Genomic DNA, 20,207 nt, shown 5'->3' with positions numbered 1-20,207 from the left:
GAAGCTTAGGTTCAGGTGCTAGCTAACAAGATGCTGGAGGCCACAGAGCCAGGAAGAGGTGGAATTACATTGCAAAGTCACATCACCCCGTGTAAAAGCCTGTCTTTCTAAAAAATATTTATTTTTTAATTTTTAGTTTTATTTTTTGCTTTTTGGGTCATACCCAGCAATGCCCTGGGGCTACTCCTGGCTCTGCACTCAGGAATTACCCCTGGCAGTGCTTGGGGGACCTATGGGATGCTGGGGATTGAACCTGGCAAACGCTCTCCCTGCTGGACTATTGCTCTGGCCCCTAAAGCCTGTCTTTCTTAACTACACATATACAGATCTCAACTACAGATGTATCTTACCTACAGATATGTAGAAAGGCAAATGAAACTAGATGATTTAGAATGAGGTGGTTTCTACAAATATGCGAAGTTTCCTGAGAGAGTTCTAGACCTGGACAGAACAGATAGCGCCTCCCCCAAGCTTCTGGCACTCAGACGTAGAAAAAATAGAGTTTCTGAGGATCAAAGATCAAGCTCCAAAAAGTCCATTCCAACTTTCCCACTTTGGGGCCAGGTACATAAATCGAGTGAATCTAGTCGATGTGGCAACATTTCTAGAGAGGATGCAGAAACGGCACACACACTTATCTCTAGGCTGTGCTAGAGGCACAGAGGCACAGTTTTATAATCAAGAGCACATTATATGTATAATGGACTGGTTACAAGCAATATTTTAGTGATGCCCAAGTTCTCTTTCTCTACGGTGAAGGGGTTCTATTTCAGTTTTCCCCCTTGGAGTTTTGAAGACTTCAGGGCCAGGCAGTACAGGAGGTAGAGTGCTTGACTTGCGTGCAGCTGACCCCGGTTCATTCCCTGGCACTGCCTATAGTTCACTAAGCATTGCCAGTCGTGACTCCTGAGCACAGAGCCAGAAACAGCCTGAGCACTGTCAGGAGTTGGTACCCCCCCATCCACAGCCCCACGCAAAAGGAAGACCCCAGTAAGTATAAAAAAAAATCCTGTGAAGAAGCGTTATCAATGCCAGCAGTTACTGATCCTTACTACAAGGTAAAAATTATATCATGCAGTTTAAAAGAAACTAGATCTTGAGTTTCTCATTAATCTTCTACATTAGTCTTACATTGTGCGTTCTCGAATCTCATTGGTATAACTGATATTACTGATGACTATTTAAAATTTCATCTCAATAATGTGACTTACCCATCACTAATAGAGCCAAATCTATGTAAAAATTCTAATGTAAAGAAAAAGTTCTTATGTGAAAATCTCTAAATTGAAAATACTAAGACCCATTCAAAAGACAGTATGAACCAGTGAATCTAATTATCAATTTAATATAAAAAATCAGTTACCATATTAATATTGAATGGAGTTTGCTTACGATAAGTCTGGCAGAAATGTTATCATGGGGATTATGTGTGATGATTAATATCCCATTATACTTTTATTTCATTTAAAACTCTTTTAGTTTAATGAAAAACTTATTCATTTCTGTTCTCTTTACTTTTAAATGACCTACAAATTGAGGGTTTTTCAAGATATTTTTCATTGGTAGGGCTATTATGCATGCATAATATGTTGTTTTTCTTAAAGCTTTACAACATGCAAACATATGAAATTTGAAAAAAAAATGGATGCAGTAGACATAAAGACATACAAGCACAGAATGCCCCCAGTATAAACCATCCTAGAAACAAAAGGCACCCCCCAAACTGCAAAGTAAAGCTGAGCAAGCACATACAGGACATCAATTGGGACCAGCTACGCGCAAGCTGAACTGCGGTTTGTGGATCTTACTTTGGGGGCCAGGGAAGAGCAGGCGTGTTTCAGCACTTTGCTTTTGTATAAAGGGATTTGATCCCCAACGCAACAAAACAAAACTCTGGCAAGCCAATCCCAGCCAAAGAGACACCCCCCTTAAGCTTGACTGCCCCTCACCTGCTCCCCTTCTCTCCTCTCTCCCCAGAAGAAGGCACTTCACGGAAACGTCTGGGAAAGCCCTTGGACTTTATTTTGTTACACCCTCTAAATGGACAAAAAACAAAAGAGAACAGGTATAGATGACAGTACTTGCACTTGGCCACCACCACGAGTTCCACAAGAATGCCTTCCCCCCACAACGAGGACACACCCCACCATAGGGCCCATCAGGAGACTTCCAAAAGAGAAAAAAAAAATATATATATATATATATATATATGCAAGATGGCTGGGTTAAGGACTTTTTGTGCTGAGGTAGACATGCACTTGATCTTAGCCAAAAGGCCGAGAAGCTATTGAGGTAGACATGCAAAATGAGACCTTTGTTCTTAAGAAGTGACTTGGTGTTCTAGAAACCTGCATTTCTGACAGGGGTTTGGGCCACACCTGCAATGCTGGGGGTTACTGTGCTCACGAATGACCCCTGGTGGTGCTCAAGAGACTAGATGCACTGCTGGGAATTGAACTGGGTTGGCCACATGCAAGGCAAGTGCCTTGTCCCCTGTATAATTCCTCTGCCCCCTAGAACCTGAATCACCTTAGGTGTTGTAAGGAGACCCCAAACCCAATAGTGACCTTTCTTATTTATTTTCTTCTTCTTTTTTTTTCTTTTTGTGTCACACCTGGCGATACACAGGGGTTACTCCTGGCTTTGCATTCAGGAATTACTCCTGGCAGTGCTCAGGGGGCCATATGGGATGCTGGGAATCAAACCCAGGTTGGCTGCGTGCAAGGCAAATGCCCTACCCTCTGTGCTATGGCTCCCCTTTCTCATTTCTATGCCCAACTCTCTCTCACTCTAACAAGCTGCCCTGGCAGACAGGATGGCTTAAAATACCATTAAAATAATGGGAACAGGGCAGGAGCTGACTGGATATCATTTGAATTTTTATTCTACTACATATTTCTCTGCATTTGGTGTTGCAAACAGACCAGGGCTTTGTCTTTTTCTCCAAGTACTCCTCTGATTTCTGAACAAAAAAACGCCTTCCTGATTCATAATATATGCTGTGGCAGATGGGGGTGAGATATGTCAGGGACAGCAGTTGTTAGGTTACTACGATGTACAGAGTCCAATATTTAGTGTCTCCTACAAATGTGGACAACCGGAGCCGCTGAGACTGCCCTAACCATTTGAAAGAAGCACTTTTGTCACAGAAAACCACTTAAGGGTCATTTAATTACGGAGAATTCCCAAACCACCGGAGCCACAGAATTTCTTGCTGAAAGAATTCCTATTCTTTGCAAACTCTTGATAGAACAGCAAATATAAACTCAGATATACAGAGGGTCTCTATTTTGGAAACTTTGTAGAGCTTATCCCTGAATGCAGGTATGGAATTCCAAGTGACATCTATCTGTTAACTTCTGATTTCCTGGATAGCTTTTTGCTTGTCGGAATAAACATACCCTAACTGGTGGAGGAAGAAAGGGTGGGAGTGTGCTACGATTCAGAACTTCTTGTCTCCCTCTATTGAGAACATTCTAGAACTACAACAACTGTCCTTAAAACATCACCAGCAAGCTCTGCGCAGCTAGGAACATTAATCTGAAGAAATCACGAGCGTGTTGGAGTGTTTTTGCAAATTTTCATAAAAACTTGAAATTTGCAGCTTCCTAAAATATTTAGACTTCTTCTCAACCCTTAGCCCTACTCAGAATTCTGCCAGAATCACTCTTTCGGGAATTTTGGAGCGGAGCCGGCTATCTCCGCAGTTTTTCCTCACACACAATCACAGGCGCTTAAAACTACCACCCGTAAACTGACAACACTTTGCTGAAAAGCAAATGCCACAAAGCCAATTACTAATATCTTGAATAATCGGGAGTTACCTGAGCATGGGGAGAGAGAGGATAGGGTCAGCCCTGGGAAGAGAGATCATTTCCTTCTGAGAAACCCCCAGAAAGGTGTCGGGGTGGAGGGCAGACAGAATGGACAGGAGTTTTCGTTTCTGTGTAAAGAGAGTCTCCTTAAAAATGCCTCCAACCCCCTTCTCTTGAACAGAATGGGCCCTGACTTCTAAGGATCACGGAGTATGTTTAAATGGCAACCTTTAGCACTGAATCTCTCCCTGCTTTTGTCTAATGACTGTGTGTCAGCCTGTTCCAAGAGCTTCGTCTGGCATCTCAGGGCCAACTCGACAGCAGGGGGCCGGTTACTATAACAACTGACAGCTCTGTGAATTCTGAAAGGCCCCCAGTAGCCTTTTGGGAAACAGTTATTGAGCAAAAAGTTGCCTGGGATCGGCAACATTAGCAGCCATGTGACCCAAATCTCCCTGCACACAGCTGCACAGAGAAAAGATTTAAAAAAAATAAAAAGGCTCCCACCTCCAGGAACAGCTGGGGACCCCAAGAGACTTCCCACTCCCGTGCCTTTTAGCGTCTCTGGGTGAGACGGTGTCATCGTACACTCAAACCCTCTGGGGCCGGTCAGATTTTTGCATTCTGAAATGTGCTTTTGCTTTTCCCACTAGCTTGACACGCTACCAGGTTTTGAAAAGCTGAACTATAAAAATTATACCTAATAATGAGAAAAAAAAATATGACCTCAGAAAAAATGGATAGAGATATAGATGCAGGTTCCAGGAGGAGGGAAGGGACAGGGGCAATCATCTGTTTGGAAAGAAAAATGCCTGTCTGGAACACCAGCGGCCCTGTGGGGGGCTGTTTGCAAATGGATAAAGGGGATCACAGAAAGCTGCCACAAAGCATGATTTGGGAGCCTGGGTTTTTCTAAACTGCAGAAAAGTGGAACAAACCAATCTTCCGATGCTCATTTCCTCTCCCAAACAAACTACAGAAGAGCCATAGGCTGACCCACGGCCTTTGTCCACGCTGAGGCCTCCATGACGTGGCTTTGAGTCTGCAGAGCAGAAAGGCAGTGTGATGTGGTTTGCTCTCTGCCCGACTGCTTTTATTATATGTTCTGTGAAAATCACTGGAAGCATCCTGGCCTTCAGGAAGCCTTCCCCGGCTCCCTCTCCCCCTGCACCCCTTCAGGAAGCCTTCCCCGGCTCCCTCTCCCCCTGCACCCCTTCAGGAAGCCTTCCCTGCCTCCCTCTCCCCCTGCACCCCTTCAGGAAGCCTTCTCCGGCTCCCTCTCCCCCTGCACCCCTGGCTGTAGTAGCTCCCGACCCTTCATCCTCTCTGGCAGGTGGGCAACAGAGAGCTTCACTCAGCACCCACCCTACCCACACTTAGTGCCACCAGAGGACATCAGAATAATGTCACCAATTTGGCCAAGTATTGGCATGACCCAGATAACTAGAGTCTTAAGTAGAATCTTAATCTTCCTATATTAAAAAAGAAAATCCAGATTTGTAATTTTTAGTTTATTTATTTTTGCTTTTTGGGTAACACCTGGCAATGCACAGGGATTATTCCTGACTCTGCACTCAGGAATTACCCCTGGCGGTGCTCAGGGGACCATACGGGACGCTGGGATTCGAACCCGGGTCAGCCGCGTGCAAGGCAAACGCCTTACCTGCTGTGCTATTGCTCCAGCCCCCAAATCCAGATTTTTTTAAAGTAATACTTTTAGCTACTAAAACATACCTGGAACATGTTTGTTTAAAAAAATTAACCACTTCTGAAGCCCCTAAAAAAGCCTTACAAGTTAACTTTTCTATCAGCACATTTATTTTATCAGCTTGCAAGTTCCTTTAAGAACATGCCATCTCATCTTGCTGAGTCTCCAGTGCCTGGAATAAACTAGATGCTTAAGAAATGTCTCTGTGGCCAGGAAGTTAGCTCAGTAGGTTGGTGTGCATGCTTTGGCATGCTGGGGCCCTAGGTTTCACCCCTGGCACCACATGGGCCTTCAAGCACCTCCAGGGCTCCAAGCCAAGTATAGAGCAAGGAGTAATGCCCAAGTACCACTGGGTGTGAGCCCCCAAATAAACAACAGTCTCCTAATGAATGGGAAAAGGGAGGAATAAATGGGCAGCACATAACAGGTCTTAGGTCAACAACACACACCTCTAACCAACATGTGAGTACCTCCCAATGCATACTACTACGTGATCCTGGGCCAGTCACTCTTTGGAAACCGTCTCCATCCTGCTCTCAAAGCAAGTGAGGTGAGTGCACTCCCACACCCAACTGTAATGAGGACACCATGATTCACTTTGATCCCGCGTTCACCGACCCGCGGTTGGGAACTGCTACCTGTGATGGTTCCCCTTTGCCACACTGTTCAGTCACTTGCACGAGAGGAAGTGTCTTGACCATGCTTGTTCCCTTTGTGGCTTTGTTGTGATGAAAGAGGGGCAAACCTTAAGCCAAATCATGGGCATTAATCTGTAAGCATGCCCAGGTCAGCTGCTAGAGCAGATGTGTGGGGCTCCTCGGCAGCTGTGAGTTTCACTGCTGCCGCCAAAATATAGGCACCACCGCCTTCCACTCAGATACACGTGGTCAGTCATTCTGAGAGCAAGAGAGGAGTGTTCCCACAAGCCTGCAGTCGACTTTCTAACGCATCTGTTTGTTTGTAGGAGCCTCCACAATGCCAACACAAATCCACAGCCCCACATGTGCAGTTTGCACCCTTTCCTAATTATTACACTGTCTTCTGCTGAACAGTCAGGGAACGGGGGAAAATTGTAATGTCAACAAAACTGAACAGCATTCATAATGAGGAGGCACCAACACATGGCAACATTTCAGAGCATCTAAAGATAGGAGGGAAAGACATTTTTCCCTCCCGTGTCTGCCTATGAAATTGCATTGGTATTGATGGATTTACTACTGTATTGATAGTTGGCTAGGTTGCTTAAAGAGATTCATGAATTTCTTAGTTCAGAGCATGAACTTCTTGCAATACTAAATTTTAACAGATTTGAGGTTCTAATTCCCACTTAAAAATTTCCAGTTGGGGCCAGGGATGATAGGACAGGGGTTAAGACATTTCTCTCACATGCAGCTGACCCTGGATCGATCCCAGAACTGCACATGATCTTGAGTATCACCAAGAGTAATCCCTGAGGACAGAGACAGGCATACCTGAGCACCACCCAGTGTGGCCCCTCCCTCCAGGAAAAGAATTTCTAATTTTCTATTTCTATTTATTATTCAGTACTGTTCTGAAGAGATAAAATTTGTTTTATGTTCTTGTAAAATTCTCTTATTAGCTAGAATTATGGTCAATAGGATGCTAAGTGTGTGATGATAACCCTGATCAGTCAGAACTTAGAACTGATAGATTATGCCAAAGTCAGCTTGAAGTACACCTGAAAATAGTTGGTCCTCCTGAAGTTTTCTTACATGACTTTAGCAAATTCCAATCACAATACATCTTTGAACATATGGACATGCAGAATAAAATTGCTATGGAAGGAAGGAAATGTCTCCAGGCAGGCTACTCTTTATCTAGACAAAATACTGGAATGAGGAAAATTGTTAGTTTGAGTCACAGGTTAACACTATGGTTATTTATGTTGTCTGAGTTTACAGAGCCTCAGTTTCCTAATCTGTGAAATGGATGCAAGTATTTCTTGGGATTTCTATGATGATGATGATGATGATGATGAAGATGAGGGTACATCAACTTAAACTCAGTTTAAGGTTTAACGAAGCTTCCTCTAATTCAGCCAAACTGTGTATCCACTCAATCAACTTAAACTCACTGACTCAGGTAAGGTCAACGTTCAAAGAAACATTTATATTCATTTTTCCCTTTCAATCTTTTTGGCCACATCAGTAGTGTTCAGGAGCTGCTCCACCCACAGTGCTCTCGAGTCAATCATGATGGTGCTTAGGGGACTATGTGGTGCCAGGGATTGAATCCAAGGCTCCTGCATACAAAGCATGTTCTTCCACTTTTAAGTCATCTCTCTGGCCCCAATAATAGATTCTTCAGAGCTATGTAAACCTTCAGAGCTATGAGGCTGTTTCAAGGTGAAAACTTGGCTTATCAGGGAGAGAAAATCTACCTGTGAATCAATTTTCTAAAAATTATAGGGAAAAAAAATCAAATCAAAATTACCTTTGTAACTCTTCACAACTCTAAATGGGATACCAATGTTGTCTCACAGTGGTTAAGTCATTCTGTGAAACAAATTAATGGATGCGAGGCCCTCCACATGGATTTCATACCTTGTATACAGCTCTTTTCCCAATTTTACCCCAAACTATGTAAATAAAAACAAACAAAAAGACCTATGCCATTTCCCCAAATCCCCCCTTACTCTCCATATGCCAGCAGCTGCACTACTTCAAGTCCTTGTAGGACAGTCGTTAGAACCCTCTAAAGTAACTTGTGTGACAAAGCAGGGAATCCAGAGCTTTGGGAATGTCTGACTGTGGTAATTCAAGGTGCATAATGTTACCATCCCGAAGAGGCCAAAATGGCACTATAGGAACCATCTGCTTCATTACTTCTCGCCTTTTCCGTAATTTCCGGTTCTGAACCAAAGCATGGTGAACATGCACTACAGTGCTTCAAGGGCACACACAGGGTACCCTTTGCCAAAGGAGGCAGACTATCTGCCAGCAGGTCTGAGTTGATTTTATCATTATTTAGCGACACTCTCTTGTCCCAAAGCATTTTGCGTGTATTTGTGAATACCTGCACAGTACCTTAAGCACTGCTGTGGATTTTAGCGCCTACATTTCTTCAAGGTAAATTTTTACAAGAAGCATCAGAAGAGATCTGCAGTAACCTACCTGGAACATCCCAGCTGACAATAATTTAAAGTCAACTTCTATCACAAATTCACATTACTGCCTGTAAAAATATAGCCCAGTTTCCAGTGGGGCTCTGGATGTGTTCTGGTTCATGAAAAAGTCCCTGAGATATCTACTTGTATTTTTAGTTTGGGTCAAATGTGAAGTCATGAGGCTAGTGAATGGCCTGCAAAAGGATCCCTGCCAGGAAATATACTCTTTTTTTTTTTTTGCTTTTTGGTTAACACCCGGCAATGCACAGGGGTCATTCCTGGCTCATGCACTCAGCAATTACCCCTGGCGGTGCTCAGGGGACCATATGGGATGCTGGGATTCGAACCCGGGCAGGAAATATACTCTTCATCCACTGACTCCAGTGGCATAAAATAGCTAAGGAAGTATCTGGCACTGCTCATAAAATACAACTTATCTTGTGTCTGTGAGGCTAAACATCCATCCGTGGCCAATGTAATCTACAAGCTCACAGCAGTGAGGTTTTCCTTCCATTGTGGGGTGTTGCAGTGGAGAGTTACAAGCTCCCCTCAGTTGTTCTGGTTCCCTGAACACTCCAGAAAGAGGAGTCCGGTGAAGGGAGGCTGGCTGCTCAACCCCATCAGACCTCATGTGGAAGAGAAGTCAACTTCATTGTTGTTGGGGTGCGGGAATGTGTCTGCTGGGGCAGCTAGCGAAGCTTTCTCTAATTCAGCCAAACTGTGTTAACGAGGCAGCCCATTGAGCTTCAGAGTTATTTTGGAAGGGAGGCGTGAGTCATACCTCTGACCTACTTACTTTGGGAAGTGCCTCGCTGGCATTGCTTGTGGCCCATGAGGAACATCACCCAAACAATTTCATTCACTTTATAGTCACTCTTTCACTTGTGTGACCCAAAATGGTTCTGCTCAGTTGGATCACTGACACTCAGACTATATTTCATCCCAAATAGATGTGTTTTAACTATATCTGGGATACTTTGCTCAACTGAGATCATCCAATTCAATGAACTCTAGAAGGAAATTCTAAAGGTTATTTTCAAATAGTGATGTTTAAGCAGTGGACATGTGCTTCAAAGGTTATTTTTAAGCAGTGGACATGCAACTGGACATCATATATATACAGTTACAAGATGTGATCACACTATGGGACAACATTAATTAAGAGCTATAAATCTTCTTTTCTTTTCTTTTTTCTTGCTTTTTGGGTCACACCCAACAGTGCACAGGGGTTACTCCTGGCTCTGCACTCAGGAATTATTCCTGGCGGCGCTGGGGGACCATATGGGATGCTGGGAATCAAACCCGGGTCGGCCGCGTGCAAGGCAAACGCCGTACCTGCTGTGCTATCGCTCCAGCCCCATAAATCTTATTTTCTTTATTAAAGAAAAACTCTGGGCCAGACAGATTGTCCAGTGGGTAAGGCACTTGTCTTGCATGCAGCCAACCTGGGTTTGATCCCTGGCACCCCATATGGTTCTCTGAGTACTACCAGGAGTGATCCCTGAGTACAGACTCAGAAGTATGCCCTGAACACTGCTGGGTGTAACCCAAAACAAAAACCAAACAAAAAGAGTAACTTCTTTTTATAGACACACCAAAAAACTCCTATCTGCAAATTCACCAGGAGTCAAGCAAGTAACCCTCAAGTGAGTCCTGAGGCACAATTTCATTTTCCCTTGTCTGTTTTTTATAGGGGCCACACCCAGCCTTGAGGAATCTGGGGCCAGCAATTTAATACTTGGCCTGGAGGTGTGGGCCTGGAATTTGGTGCCCAGACCTAGTGTTACTTCAGGGCTATGCCTGACTGTGCTCAGGGACCACGGTAGTGCTGGGGATCAAGCTCAGGGTCTTAGCATGTGCTGCTCATTTGACCTGTCCCCCTGGGCCACTTCTTTTTCTTTTGAAAGATGGGACTTCTTGGAACCAGAGGATGGCTCCAAAGGGCCCATTATGTGTTTAGCATGTGGGAGCCTTGGTTCAATCATACATCAGGCATCGAGCTGGGAGTAATCTTGAGCACTGCCAGGTGTGGATCCCAAAATAAATCCTAAAAATAGATTTATTGTTGACTAAAAATATTATAAAATATCAGGAGTATATAGCTTTATTCCTTTATGGGTGAAATCTAACTGGCTTATTTATTTGGAGTCTCCCAAGGAGGTTTTCAGGGGTCCCTGAGGCCATTCTTAGTGATGCTCAGTTGGTCACCAGGACCACCCTAGTGGTGCCTGAATAGATCCTAACATGCCCGGAATTCAACCTGGGGCCTCCACCCCCCAGGAATGTGCTCCAGTCCTTTTGAACCATCTTCAGGACCCCTCAGACCTGTTTCTGTATAGAGGACTCACCACACTGCCACAAAGTTTCTGTTCCTTCAGCTACTCTAACTAGTCTAGGTTCTGGCTCTCTGACCCCAAGCCCCATGCTCTCCTCCCAAGCTGACGGCCACTGACTTCCAGCAGCTGCGTGGACACCAGCCTGAGTTCCCGAGGTGCACTCTCCTCCCAGACTCGGCTGAAATGTGGCTCACAAGCTCTTAGTGCCACTTGGACCCGCTCCTCTGCACTCTCCTAACTCAGTTACATCTACTCCTCTGTCTCTCCACAGAGTCGCCTCTCTAGGATGCCCACCAGGTGTGGCAGGACTCTGGGAGCACTGGAGCAGGAGGAGAGACTGCAGGCCAGTCCAGTGCCCAGGCCATAGGACAAACAGCGAGTTGGTTGAGAAATACTTGGCTTAAGCCTTCTACACTGCCGCACACACTGATAATCCTGCAGCAGGGGGGGATTCAAGTGGTCTCGATTACCATCCAAGACACAAGGCCTCGGTCCTAACTCAGCGCCCGTGGCTGACTGTGTTGGGCTCATGGGCCTGCCTCCTTGGCGGTCCAAGGTGTGCTCTTTCGGGCAAAGGCCTGCTCTCCTGGACTCCAAGTTACCAGTTTCTTTGGAGATGACACAGGCCTCTTCTATCGGCCTGGCATGGTGTCTAGTGCCACCTTGAGTGGTCAGTCTTAACACAGGTGGTGTTGATAGCAACCCCCGTGCACAGTGCTCCCGAGTTAAACAGACAACCCAGGCTCACAAGATCTTTGAAACCTCTTACCACCAGAACACTCGGGCAAGGAGGAAAGACCAGAGTCAGTTCTATGAGAGGCCACTTTGGAACTATACTCAAACCATTATAGAAATTCCCTTTTCTCTAACGGGGGAGGTGGAGCAGATGGGAGTTGAGCTTAGGTAGAGGCTGCCAGGTGGAAATAGTCCGAGGGCTGAGGACTCCCCAGAGAGGGTGAGCAGCTCCCAGAGAAAGAGACACACACCCGTCCTGAGGTTCTGCCGCACCTCTGAGTTCAGCTGGGCCTGGTACATCTGGACATTTCAATTCCGCGAATCAACAAATTTTTGTCCTCTGGTGTTTAGCACATTTTGAAGTTTTTTTCTTTTTTTTTTTCCTTTTTTAAATCACAACACAAGAGGGTTCTTCTGACCAACACACAGCCAGGGTCTCCTGCACACTACTTAGCCCAACATCAGCACCCAACCTGTGTGAATTCCCGGCCAGCATCAGAAAAGCAGGTGAAGCCCACGCTAGGGTCTGGCCCGCTAGTCCCAAACTGACCCTCACGCATGCTCCTCGCCCACCGTGCATGGGTGCGAGGCATTTATCTCCGTGGTTAAATAAGCCGGAGTGTCCTGCAGTGGAGATGGTCCTGTGTTCCAAATCCACTTAGCGCAGAACCCTGGGGAAGGTAGTTGGCCTTGAGTTTCTGGGTCTTCCCTTTAAAAAGGGAGGCAGTAAGGGCTCCTGCCAGAGACCTGTTGTAAGATCACAGGAGACTGGATGTTTCCCCAAGTGCGTGGGGGTAAACCAAGACTCTGAACGTTAGCGAGCACCACCATCACTCTCATGGCAAAGCAGAACTCACGGGGAGGGAGAGTTCGATGGGCTGAACACGTGCTCTGTATGCAAGAGGCCAGGGTTTGATTCTTGGCACTGCATGGTCCCCTGAGCACAAAGCTCGGAGTAGCTGAGTACTGTGATGAGCATTGCCAGGTGTAGTGCCCCCAACCCCCTGAAAAATAAAGGAAAGAATTCAATGATTTCAGGTTTCTTTCCCTGTTATTTATCAAAGCACTGAATTGCAGTGACAGGAAGTACAGACACTAGGAAGCCAGATGTCTAACAGGCTATACACGGCCCCCGTGGAAGACGCAAGGTTTGGTTATCCCAGGACCAGGCACGCCTGAGGAACCAGACTCAAAGGCTTCAATGCTCTGCTTCTGTCAAGTCTGCTCACCAATCAGCTGCCGCTACTGAGCCTCAGAAGGCAAGGGACTGGCACTGTTATTCTAGCTTCGAACTCGCATGCCCAGAGGGAAAAGCACAGCTTTGCTGCATTCACCCAGTTTCTGTGTGAGCTCCCCAGTGCTTTCTCTCACATTAATGATTTTTCAAAAAGATGAACAGGAGAAAAAAAAAAACAGAAAAAAAGATGAACAGAAGAAAAAAAAACAAAGCCCCCAGGCTGTTCTCATGTACAGCCCATTCATTCATCCTGATGTTAAATCATTTTTTTCCCCTTTTCTCTGTAAGAATTTTCTTCTTCTCACTCACTCATGTGGAACAGCATAAAAAGTTTGGTAAGGGCTGGGAAACAGATGGCTCCATGGGCTGAGCCACTATGCACGCAAGCGCCCTGGGTCTGAGCCCTGACATACATGGTCCCTGCAAGCACTGCTGTGAGCAGCCCAGGAGAACCCTGAGCACTGGGTTATGCCCCCCACACCCCCCCACCGCAAAGTCCGAGAGGCTGGAGATGGAGTGTAGGGGTTAAGGTGCTTGTCTTGCATAGAGTTGACCCTGGTTCAAACCCCAGCACCACATACAGTCCCCCCGAGTATTATAGGGTATAGCTGGAGAGGCCCTGAAGGATGGCCAGGAGAAGCCCTGAGCCAGCAGTAGCCCTAATGGCTGCCAGGTGTGGCCCAAGCAGGGCGGTGGGGAGGGGAAGGAGGGGAATGAAGGGGGCTAGAGAGCCAGACTAGGGGTTAAGGTGCCGGTGTTGGAACAGGCCGAGCAGGACATCCTTGGGTCCTAGCACTGAACTCCTGGCATGGCCACTAAGACTTGGGAGACCCAACAAATGACAAAACAAGACAAAAACCAAACAAGTTTGGTAAAGGCGTCTGCCCAGATCTTCACGATATAGTCGAATGGTCTGGTTCCTTTTATTTTTAAAGCTCTGCTTACTTTTAAGGACTGGGTGGTCAGCTTGTAGGGCTGGAGTATAACGCTTTGCATGTGAGAGCCCCACAGTTTAGTCTCCTATATGTATGTACAGTTCCCTGAGCACAGAAATGGGAGTAGCGCAAATACCACCTCTCCACAAAAAGTGAAAATTAAAGCTCAGACTAAACAAAATTTTGAAAATATACAGATATATGCTCATATGGAAAGCATTATAATTAATTTTAAACATGAAATATTAATCCTCTTCAGTACTTATTTTCCATTTGGACCAGGTTTTTTTTAACAGTACAAGGTGCATCTAATGGGAGGAACTTATTCTTTCCACATTTCTTCTGCTGAACCACTTAGTGTTCAGTCTGCTTGGCCACAGGATCTGAAATTCTGCTTTGTCACATTAGCCTGTTCGGGGCTGGGCAGAACATAGAGGACTAAGGTGGGCCAATCAGAGACAACCTTGAGGTTTCTGCTGGAACTGCTCTCAGGACAAATTAATTTTTGCTGGGTCAGGTGTGGGTCTCTCTCTCTCTCTGCTTGGGGAGATTTTTGTGGCCATAATCAGTAGAAAGGAGAGTCAAGAGATGGGCTTGCTGATCTTTGGTCACTTCTACAGGGCAGTTAATCCCATGGTAAACAGTCTTGATGGACCAAAGGATCCAGATAAATATGTCTGCCAATTGCCTTTTTTCTGGGGGGGGGGTGTTGGGTCACACAAGGAACCATATATGATGCTGGGAATCAAACCCAGGTTGGCCACGTGCAAGGCAAACACCCTACCTGATGTACTATCACTCCAGCCCCATCCAATTGCTTTTTCTTGGGACAAGGATGAAACAGCGGTGACATTTTGTGTCCGGAAACTCATATTCTGACACTAACAACCAAGGACAGTAGAGACAAGGGCCACGAAGATTGTTTCATGGTTGGAAGCCTGCCTCATGAGCTGGGGAAGAAGGCAGCTGGGATAGAGAAGGGATCACTAAGTCAATAATGGTTGGAGGTTCGCTAGGGGTGGGAGATGTGTGCTGGAAGTAAATAAAGGACCAAACATGATGGCCTCTCAGTTTCTGTATTGCAAACCATAATGCCCCAAAGTAGAGAGAGAGTAAGAAGAAAATTGTCTGCCACAGAGGCAGGGGGTGGGGGAGGGGTGGGGGAGGGGTGGGGATGGCAGGAGGGATGCTGGGGATTTTGGTGGTGGAAAACGTACACTGGTGGAGGGATGGGTGTTGGATCATTGTATGACTGAAACTCAATCATGAGAACTTTGTAACTGTACCTCAGGGTGATTCATTAAAAAAACGACTCATATTCAAAATGCACATGATGCTTGATCAAGCTGCTCTGTGGCATGAGCACTTTAGTCACTGGTAGATGCCTGAGTAAACCTGAGATGATCTCTCCTTACTCCCCTGCTCTCGTCAACTGGGGACAGGCTTCAGGATACCGCCAATCTCTCAGCAGACCCTCTGCTGCTTCAAATCCATCAGTGTCCCACTGATTCCCACCTCCTCTGAGGCATCATCACCTTCTTGTCCTAGCTCAGTCTTCTCCTAACTGGTCTCAGTGCTTCTGTCCTTACTCCTCTTCAGTCCCTTTACCACACAGCTGCCAGGAAATCCTAATGGCAGATCCTAACACCCTTCTGGATAAAACCTGACACAGAGGAAAAGGTGGCAAGTATTATAATGGTCCGCAAGGCTGTGCATCACTCAACCCCCATTTTTCCTGCTTCTTTCTCACTCCCCACCTCCACCCACCCCCATTTTCCAGAGCTCCAGCCACATCTGCCTCTTGCTATCCAGCAACCTGCCTCTGGGCCTTTGCATAGATTCTTTCCTCTGCTTGAAACTTGTGCCAGATAAAGCCCACTTAACTTCCTTCTTTTTTAGGACATGATCAGGTATGAAAGAGTTAGATCTTTAAACACTCCACAATAACTTAAAATCCTAGCAAGCCCTTCTATTTCCAGGTTTTACTTACTCCACTACACACTTAACACAACCTAAGATATATATATATACATATATATATGTATGTATATATATTGGACTTACTTCTTTGCTTATTGATTTCCTCCCTCACTACAATGTAAAACCACAATTCCAGGGATTTTTTCTCTCATTTGCTCACGTTATTGTTATTTTGCTCTAAAATAACTGAATGGAAAAGAAAGGGGAGAAAGGGATGGAAATCTGATCCATATTCATCACAATGAAGCTTGCTAAAGAAAGGGCAAAAAACACCTATACCTGGAGAAGGGAAGGCATCAAAGGCCAAGTGGGCCAGCCGGCTCAGTTCATTCAACTGCGTAAACACTTCTGCACAGAAGCTATAAGCTTTCCATGGGAAATATCGAGAACCAGTCCAAGAATGACGGCAACATGAGGGTGGCTTCCAATCAGCCTATTTTTTTTTTGTCTTTCATGTATCAAATATTATATAATGTGCTCATTTCCCCTGATCACCCAGTCTTAAGCAAATGGCTCTGAAAAGAAGGTCAAAAAAGAGTGCTGTGTCTCCAACCGAGGGAAGCCTGTTCTCAGAGAACTTGGACCTGCTGGGAAATGCATCCGAATCCATCGTGCCAGTTCAAAAAACTCAAGTTCACCGTGGACATGGGATTTGAAGGCAGCAAGCAGCCGGGCCAGGATTTGAACCTAGATCTCCCTGATTTCCAGAGCCCATCATCCTTAAAACCCAAGAGCTCAGCCTCGGGCCTGATCGTCATGCCCTCCAGCTTCTTCCAGACACAGGTGGGTGGGTCTTCAGGAGCTGAAACGCTTCTGCTTACTATAGGGACGCCAGGGCCATGGCTCCCTTCCCCATGGGCCGGTGCTCCCAGCACAGCATGCTCGGCTCACAGCAGAACCCCCCGGGCCCCTCCACCACCTCCCTGTGAGGGGCACACAGGCCTACTCACCTCCAGTAAACTAGCACAGCAATGAGAAGGACGAGGCACACGAAGGTCAAGGCTGATACCACAATCAGAGGGATGATCCACTCCATCCTGCCCGGAGAAGGGCGGCTTATTATCCCAGAGGTGTTCTTTTCTGCTGCAAAAGGAAACCGGGCCAGTTAGGGCACAGGAGCGAGGAGCCGGGGCATGAGGCCGAATTCTGCTCTGGGTCAGTGTGTGTGGGTTCTGGAGAACAGGGCGGCCGCTCCGTGCTGCCCCACACAGGAGGGGGTGATGACACTGCTTCCCACCAAGTCCCGACCCAAAGGGGCCGTGTGTGCAGGCCGCTCACTGCCGGCACCAGTTTTTGCAGACGTTTTTTCCCCGAGGGCTGCCGGGTGGCAGACATCCGGTCTCCCTCCGAGAGCGGACATCTCCTGTGTCGCTCCACACACCCTGAAGCACACGCTCGGTGTGAAGGCAGCACAGACTCATCCCTGCCAAAGGCCGGTTCTCTGCAGGCCCCCCAGGCCCCTGGTCCAGGTGGTAGAATCAGCGGGACCAGGTTCTCCTCAGAGAACCAGAGTTGGTCACGGAAGCTTCGCCGTCTCCTTTCTCCAGGGGTAGCTGCACCCCTGATCTGACTCAGGAAACCATCTTTCCCTAACGGAGCGAGGGTGAGACAACGGTCTGTGTCGGGAGGCCCATGTGTTGCTGCCCAGATGGGGTGAGGAGCTCAGGCCCGGGCAGACGTTCCTCACGCCCAGAAGAATCTCAGCAGAATTTCTGAGCCACAACAGCAGCAGCTCCCAGGAGAAGCCCCTCCAAGCCTCTCCCTCTCCTCCCCCCCATTCCCATCACCTCCCAGATCCCCCAAGATCACAGTGTTTGGGTGGTTGTTGTTTTGTTTGGGGGCCACACCCAGCATTTCCCCGGGGTTACTCCTGGCACTGTGCTCAGGAGTGTGACCCCTGCCTGCGCTGTCAAGGAGGATCATACGCGGTGCGGAAAACTAGAACCGAGGTTGTCCACATGCAAGGCAAACACATCCCAACCGCGGCACTAATGATTCTCCAGCCCCGAGGAGCCTGGCGCTGGTCCTTACATTTGACCTGCATTTTGGACCCTTTCCTCCCCCACATCGCCACCCTGGCCTCATCCATCTCATACTCAAAGACCACGGGCAGACGGAAATGTGTGCCTCCCTCGGCTCTCGGCTCACGCCGGCTTCAGTGTGAGACGGTTAAACCTTCTCTCTGACCAACCGAAGCCGCTCACCCTCGCAGCTCCTTCTTCGCCTCTCAGGTCACGAAACCCCTGGGTCTTGGGAGAGAAGCTTTTCTCTCTTCAGAGTGGGCTAGATGCCTGCAAACGTCCAGGTGGCCCGGAGGAGCCCAGGAGCTTGTGGGGCTGGGAGGTGCAGTGCCCAGAGGGTGCCCGGGGTAACTGGCCTCCTACTGAGCCCCTTGACCCTGCGGGAGCTGCAGCTGCAGGGTGTGCTCAGACACACGTCTCCGTGCTACAGCAAGCCAGCCTGCAGCCAGCCCGCTGTCCCTGTGCAGGGCTCATCGGGCTGCGCTTCCCCCTGAAGAAGGGGCTAAGCAGGGGGGATAAAAAAAGAACTGGCTTTGGAAGCAGATACTTTTGTAGAGTCCAAAGCTCCTGTGTGTGGAAGAAATGTGTTAGGGAGCTTTGCACCAGGGCTCACCTAGTGGACTGACCTCCATCTCCCTTGGCTGATGCATGCGTAGGCCTGTGAAAACATCAGGGACACTGGGGCTGGAGCAATAGCACAGCGGGGAGGCTGCCTTGCATGCAGCCGACTGGGTTTGATTCCCAGCATCCCATATGGTCCCCTGAGCACCGCCAGGAGTAATTCCTGAGTGCAGAGCCAGGAGTAACCCCTATGCATTGCCTGGTGTGACCCAAAAAGCAAAAAAAAAAAAAAACCCACAAAAAAATAAAACAACCCCCCCACCAAAAAAAAAATAGGAAGGTCCCCTCACACTCAGTCTGCAGGTGAGACAGATGCAGGCAAATCACGCTCTGGTCTAAACCCACAACAGAGCACTTCACTGTCCACATAGTGCCTCCCAAACGGCCGTGAACCCCACTTCCACACCTCCCATCAGTCAGCCGCTTGCTAATTCCTTCCTGGATGCCGAGGAGGGGGTGCAGCAAAGAGGCACAGGCTGGTGGCCGCAGGAATCACTTAAAGGGAGACAGGCAGATGTGTGCAGACGTCCTTAGAATCAAGTGGATGCAATACCAGGGGAGGCATCAAGGGTCCAGGGTCACTGTCCAAGCCCAACAACTGAGGGGTCTCGCCATGCTTAGGGTGAGACCTGAGAGATGAAGGTGCATTCTGTCAGCAAGCACCAACTGAGGACGGCGGCGGGCAAGGAGGACAGCCAGAGGGCTCATCAGCGTGTGCGGGCCGAGTGAAGAGATGCTTCAGTCTCAGGGGCAGTGGACACTTCTGCAGGATTGCAACCTCAGGCCAGAAAAGGTCAGGCCTGGGTCCGAGGGATAGTACATGGCCAACCCGCGTTCAACCCCTGGCATCCCAGGTGGTCCCCTGAGCACTGCCAGGAGTAATTCCTGAGTGCAGAGCCAGGAGTAGTAAGCCCTGAGCACTGCCAGATGTGGCCCCCAAGCAAAACAAAATAAAAAGAGGGGACCCGCATGCTGTCCCGTGACATAATGTTTTTGTTTGTTTGTTTGTTTGTTTGCCACCGAGCCCTGGTAACTGGTCAGAGAAACGAGAAAACCAGAAGTGCTAATGAAAATAATTTTTGCCGGGTTCCAGCAGGGAGCAGTCTGGTGAAGTAATTATCAACTGGGGAGAGGGGGGCGAGAGGGTGGGACGAGGGGCCTGACACAGTGTCTCAAAGACCTGAGGCCCCTCTTAGTTGAAAATCTGACAGGAGGGCTGGGAGCCTCCCTGTGAGCCCTGGGCATATGGCTAGGATTCCCCAGAGGAGAGTTCACTCCTGGGCTCCTCGCAGGAAAGGAATCTTCCCACTGCAGGGCAGGTAGGAAGGGGTGGGTGGAGCGGCGTCTAACATCAGGGTGCTACTCATCCTGCACCCCTGGAAAGGGCCCTTGGCTGACACAGCCGTTTTTACTGATACCTCTAAAATACTGTGACTGCAAACCACAGTGCCCAAAGGGGGTGGGGGGAAGAGAGAGAGAGAGAGAGAGAGAGAGAGAGAGAGAGAGAGAGAGGAGGAAAGGATGGGAGGGAGGGAGGGGGAGAGAGAGAGAGGAAGAGAAGAAAAGCACCTGCCACAGAGTATAGAGGCAGGCAGGGAGTGGGGGTGAGGGGTAATGGGAGGGAACCTGGGGACACTGGTGCTGGGAAATGTCCACTGGTGGAGGGACAGGTGTTGGAACACTGTCTGAATA

At 47.8% G+C, this 20,207-nt stretch overlaps 1 protein-coding gene across 3 annotated transcripts in view; it reads right to left on the bottom strand.

Moving 5' to 3' along the window:
• PTPRG (protein tyrosine phosphatase receptor type G) overlaps positions 1-20,207 on the bottom strand; it is a 798,688-nt gene that overhangs the window by 68,763 nt on the left and 709,718 nt on the right. The window contains exons 13-14 of one of the 3 annotated variants that reach the window (XM_004616469.2): positions 16,824-16,956; positions 1,950-2,036 (exon numbers count right to left, since the gene is read on the bottom strand). In XM_004616469.2, coding sequence (XP_004616526.1) covers positions 1,950-2,036; positions 16,824-16,956 — 220 coding nt within the window. The remainder of the gene's footprint in view (positions 1-1,949; positions 2,037-16,823; positions 16,957-20,207) is intronic. The other 2 variants (XM_055134735.1, XM_055134736.1) reach the window with 2 other exon arrangements.

This window comes from Sorex araneus, chromosome 4 (genome assembly GCF_027595985.1).
Source record: "Sorex araneus isolate mSorAra2 chromosome 4, mSorAra2.pri, whole genome shotgun sequence".
Lineage (NCBI taxonomy): Eukaryota > Metazoa > Chordata > Mammalia > Eulipotyphla > Soricidae > Sorex > Sorex araneus.
The sequence above is the reverse complement of the archived record's forward strand: the minus strand, read 5'-3'. Positions and strand labels throughout refer to the sequence as shown.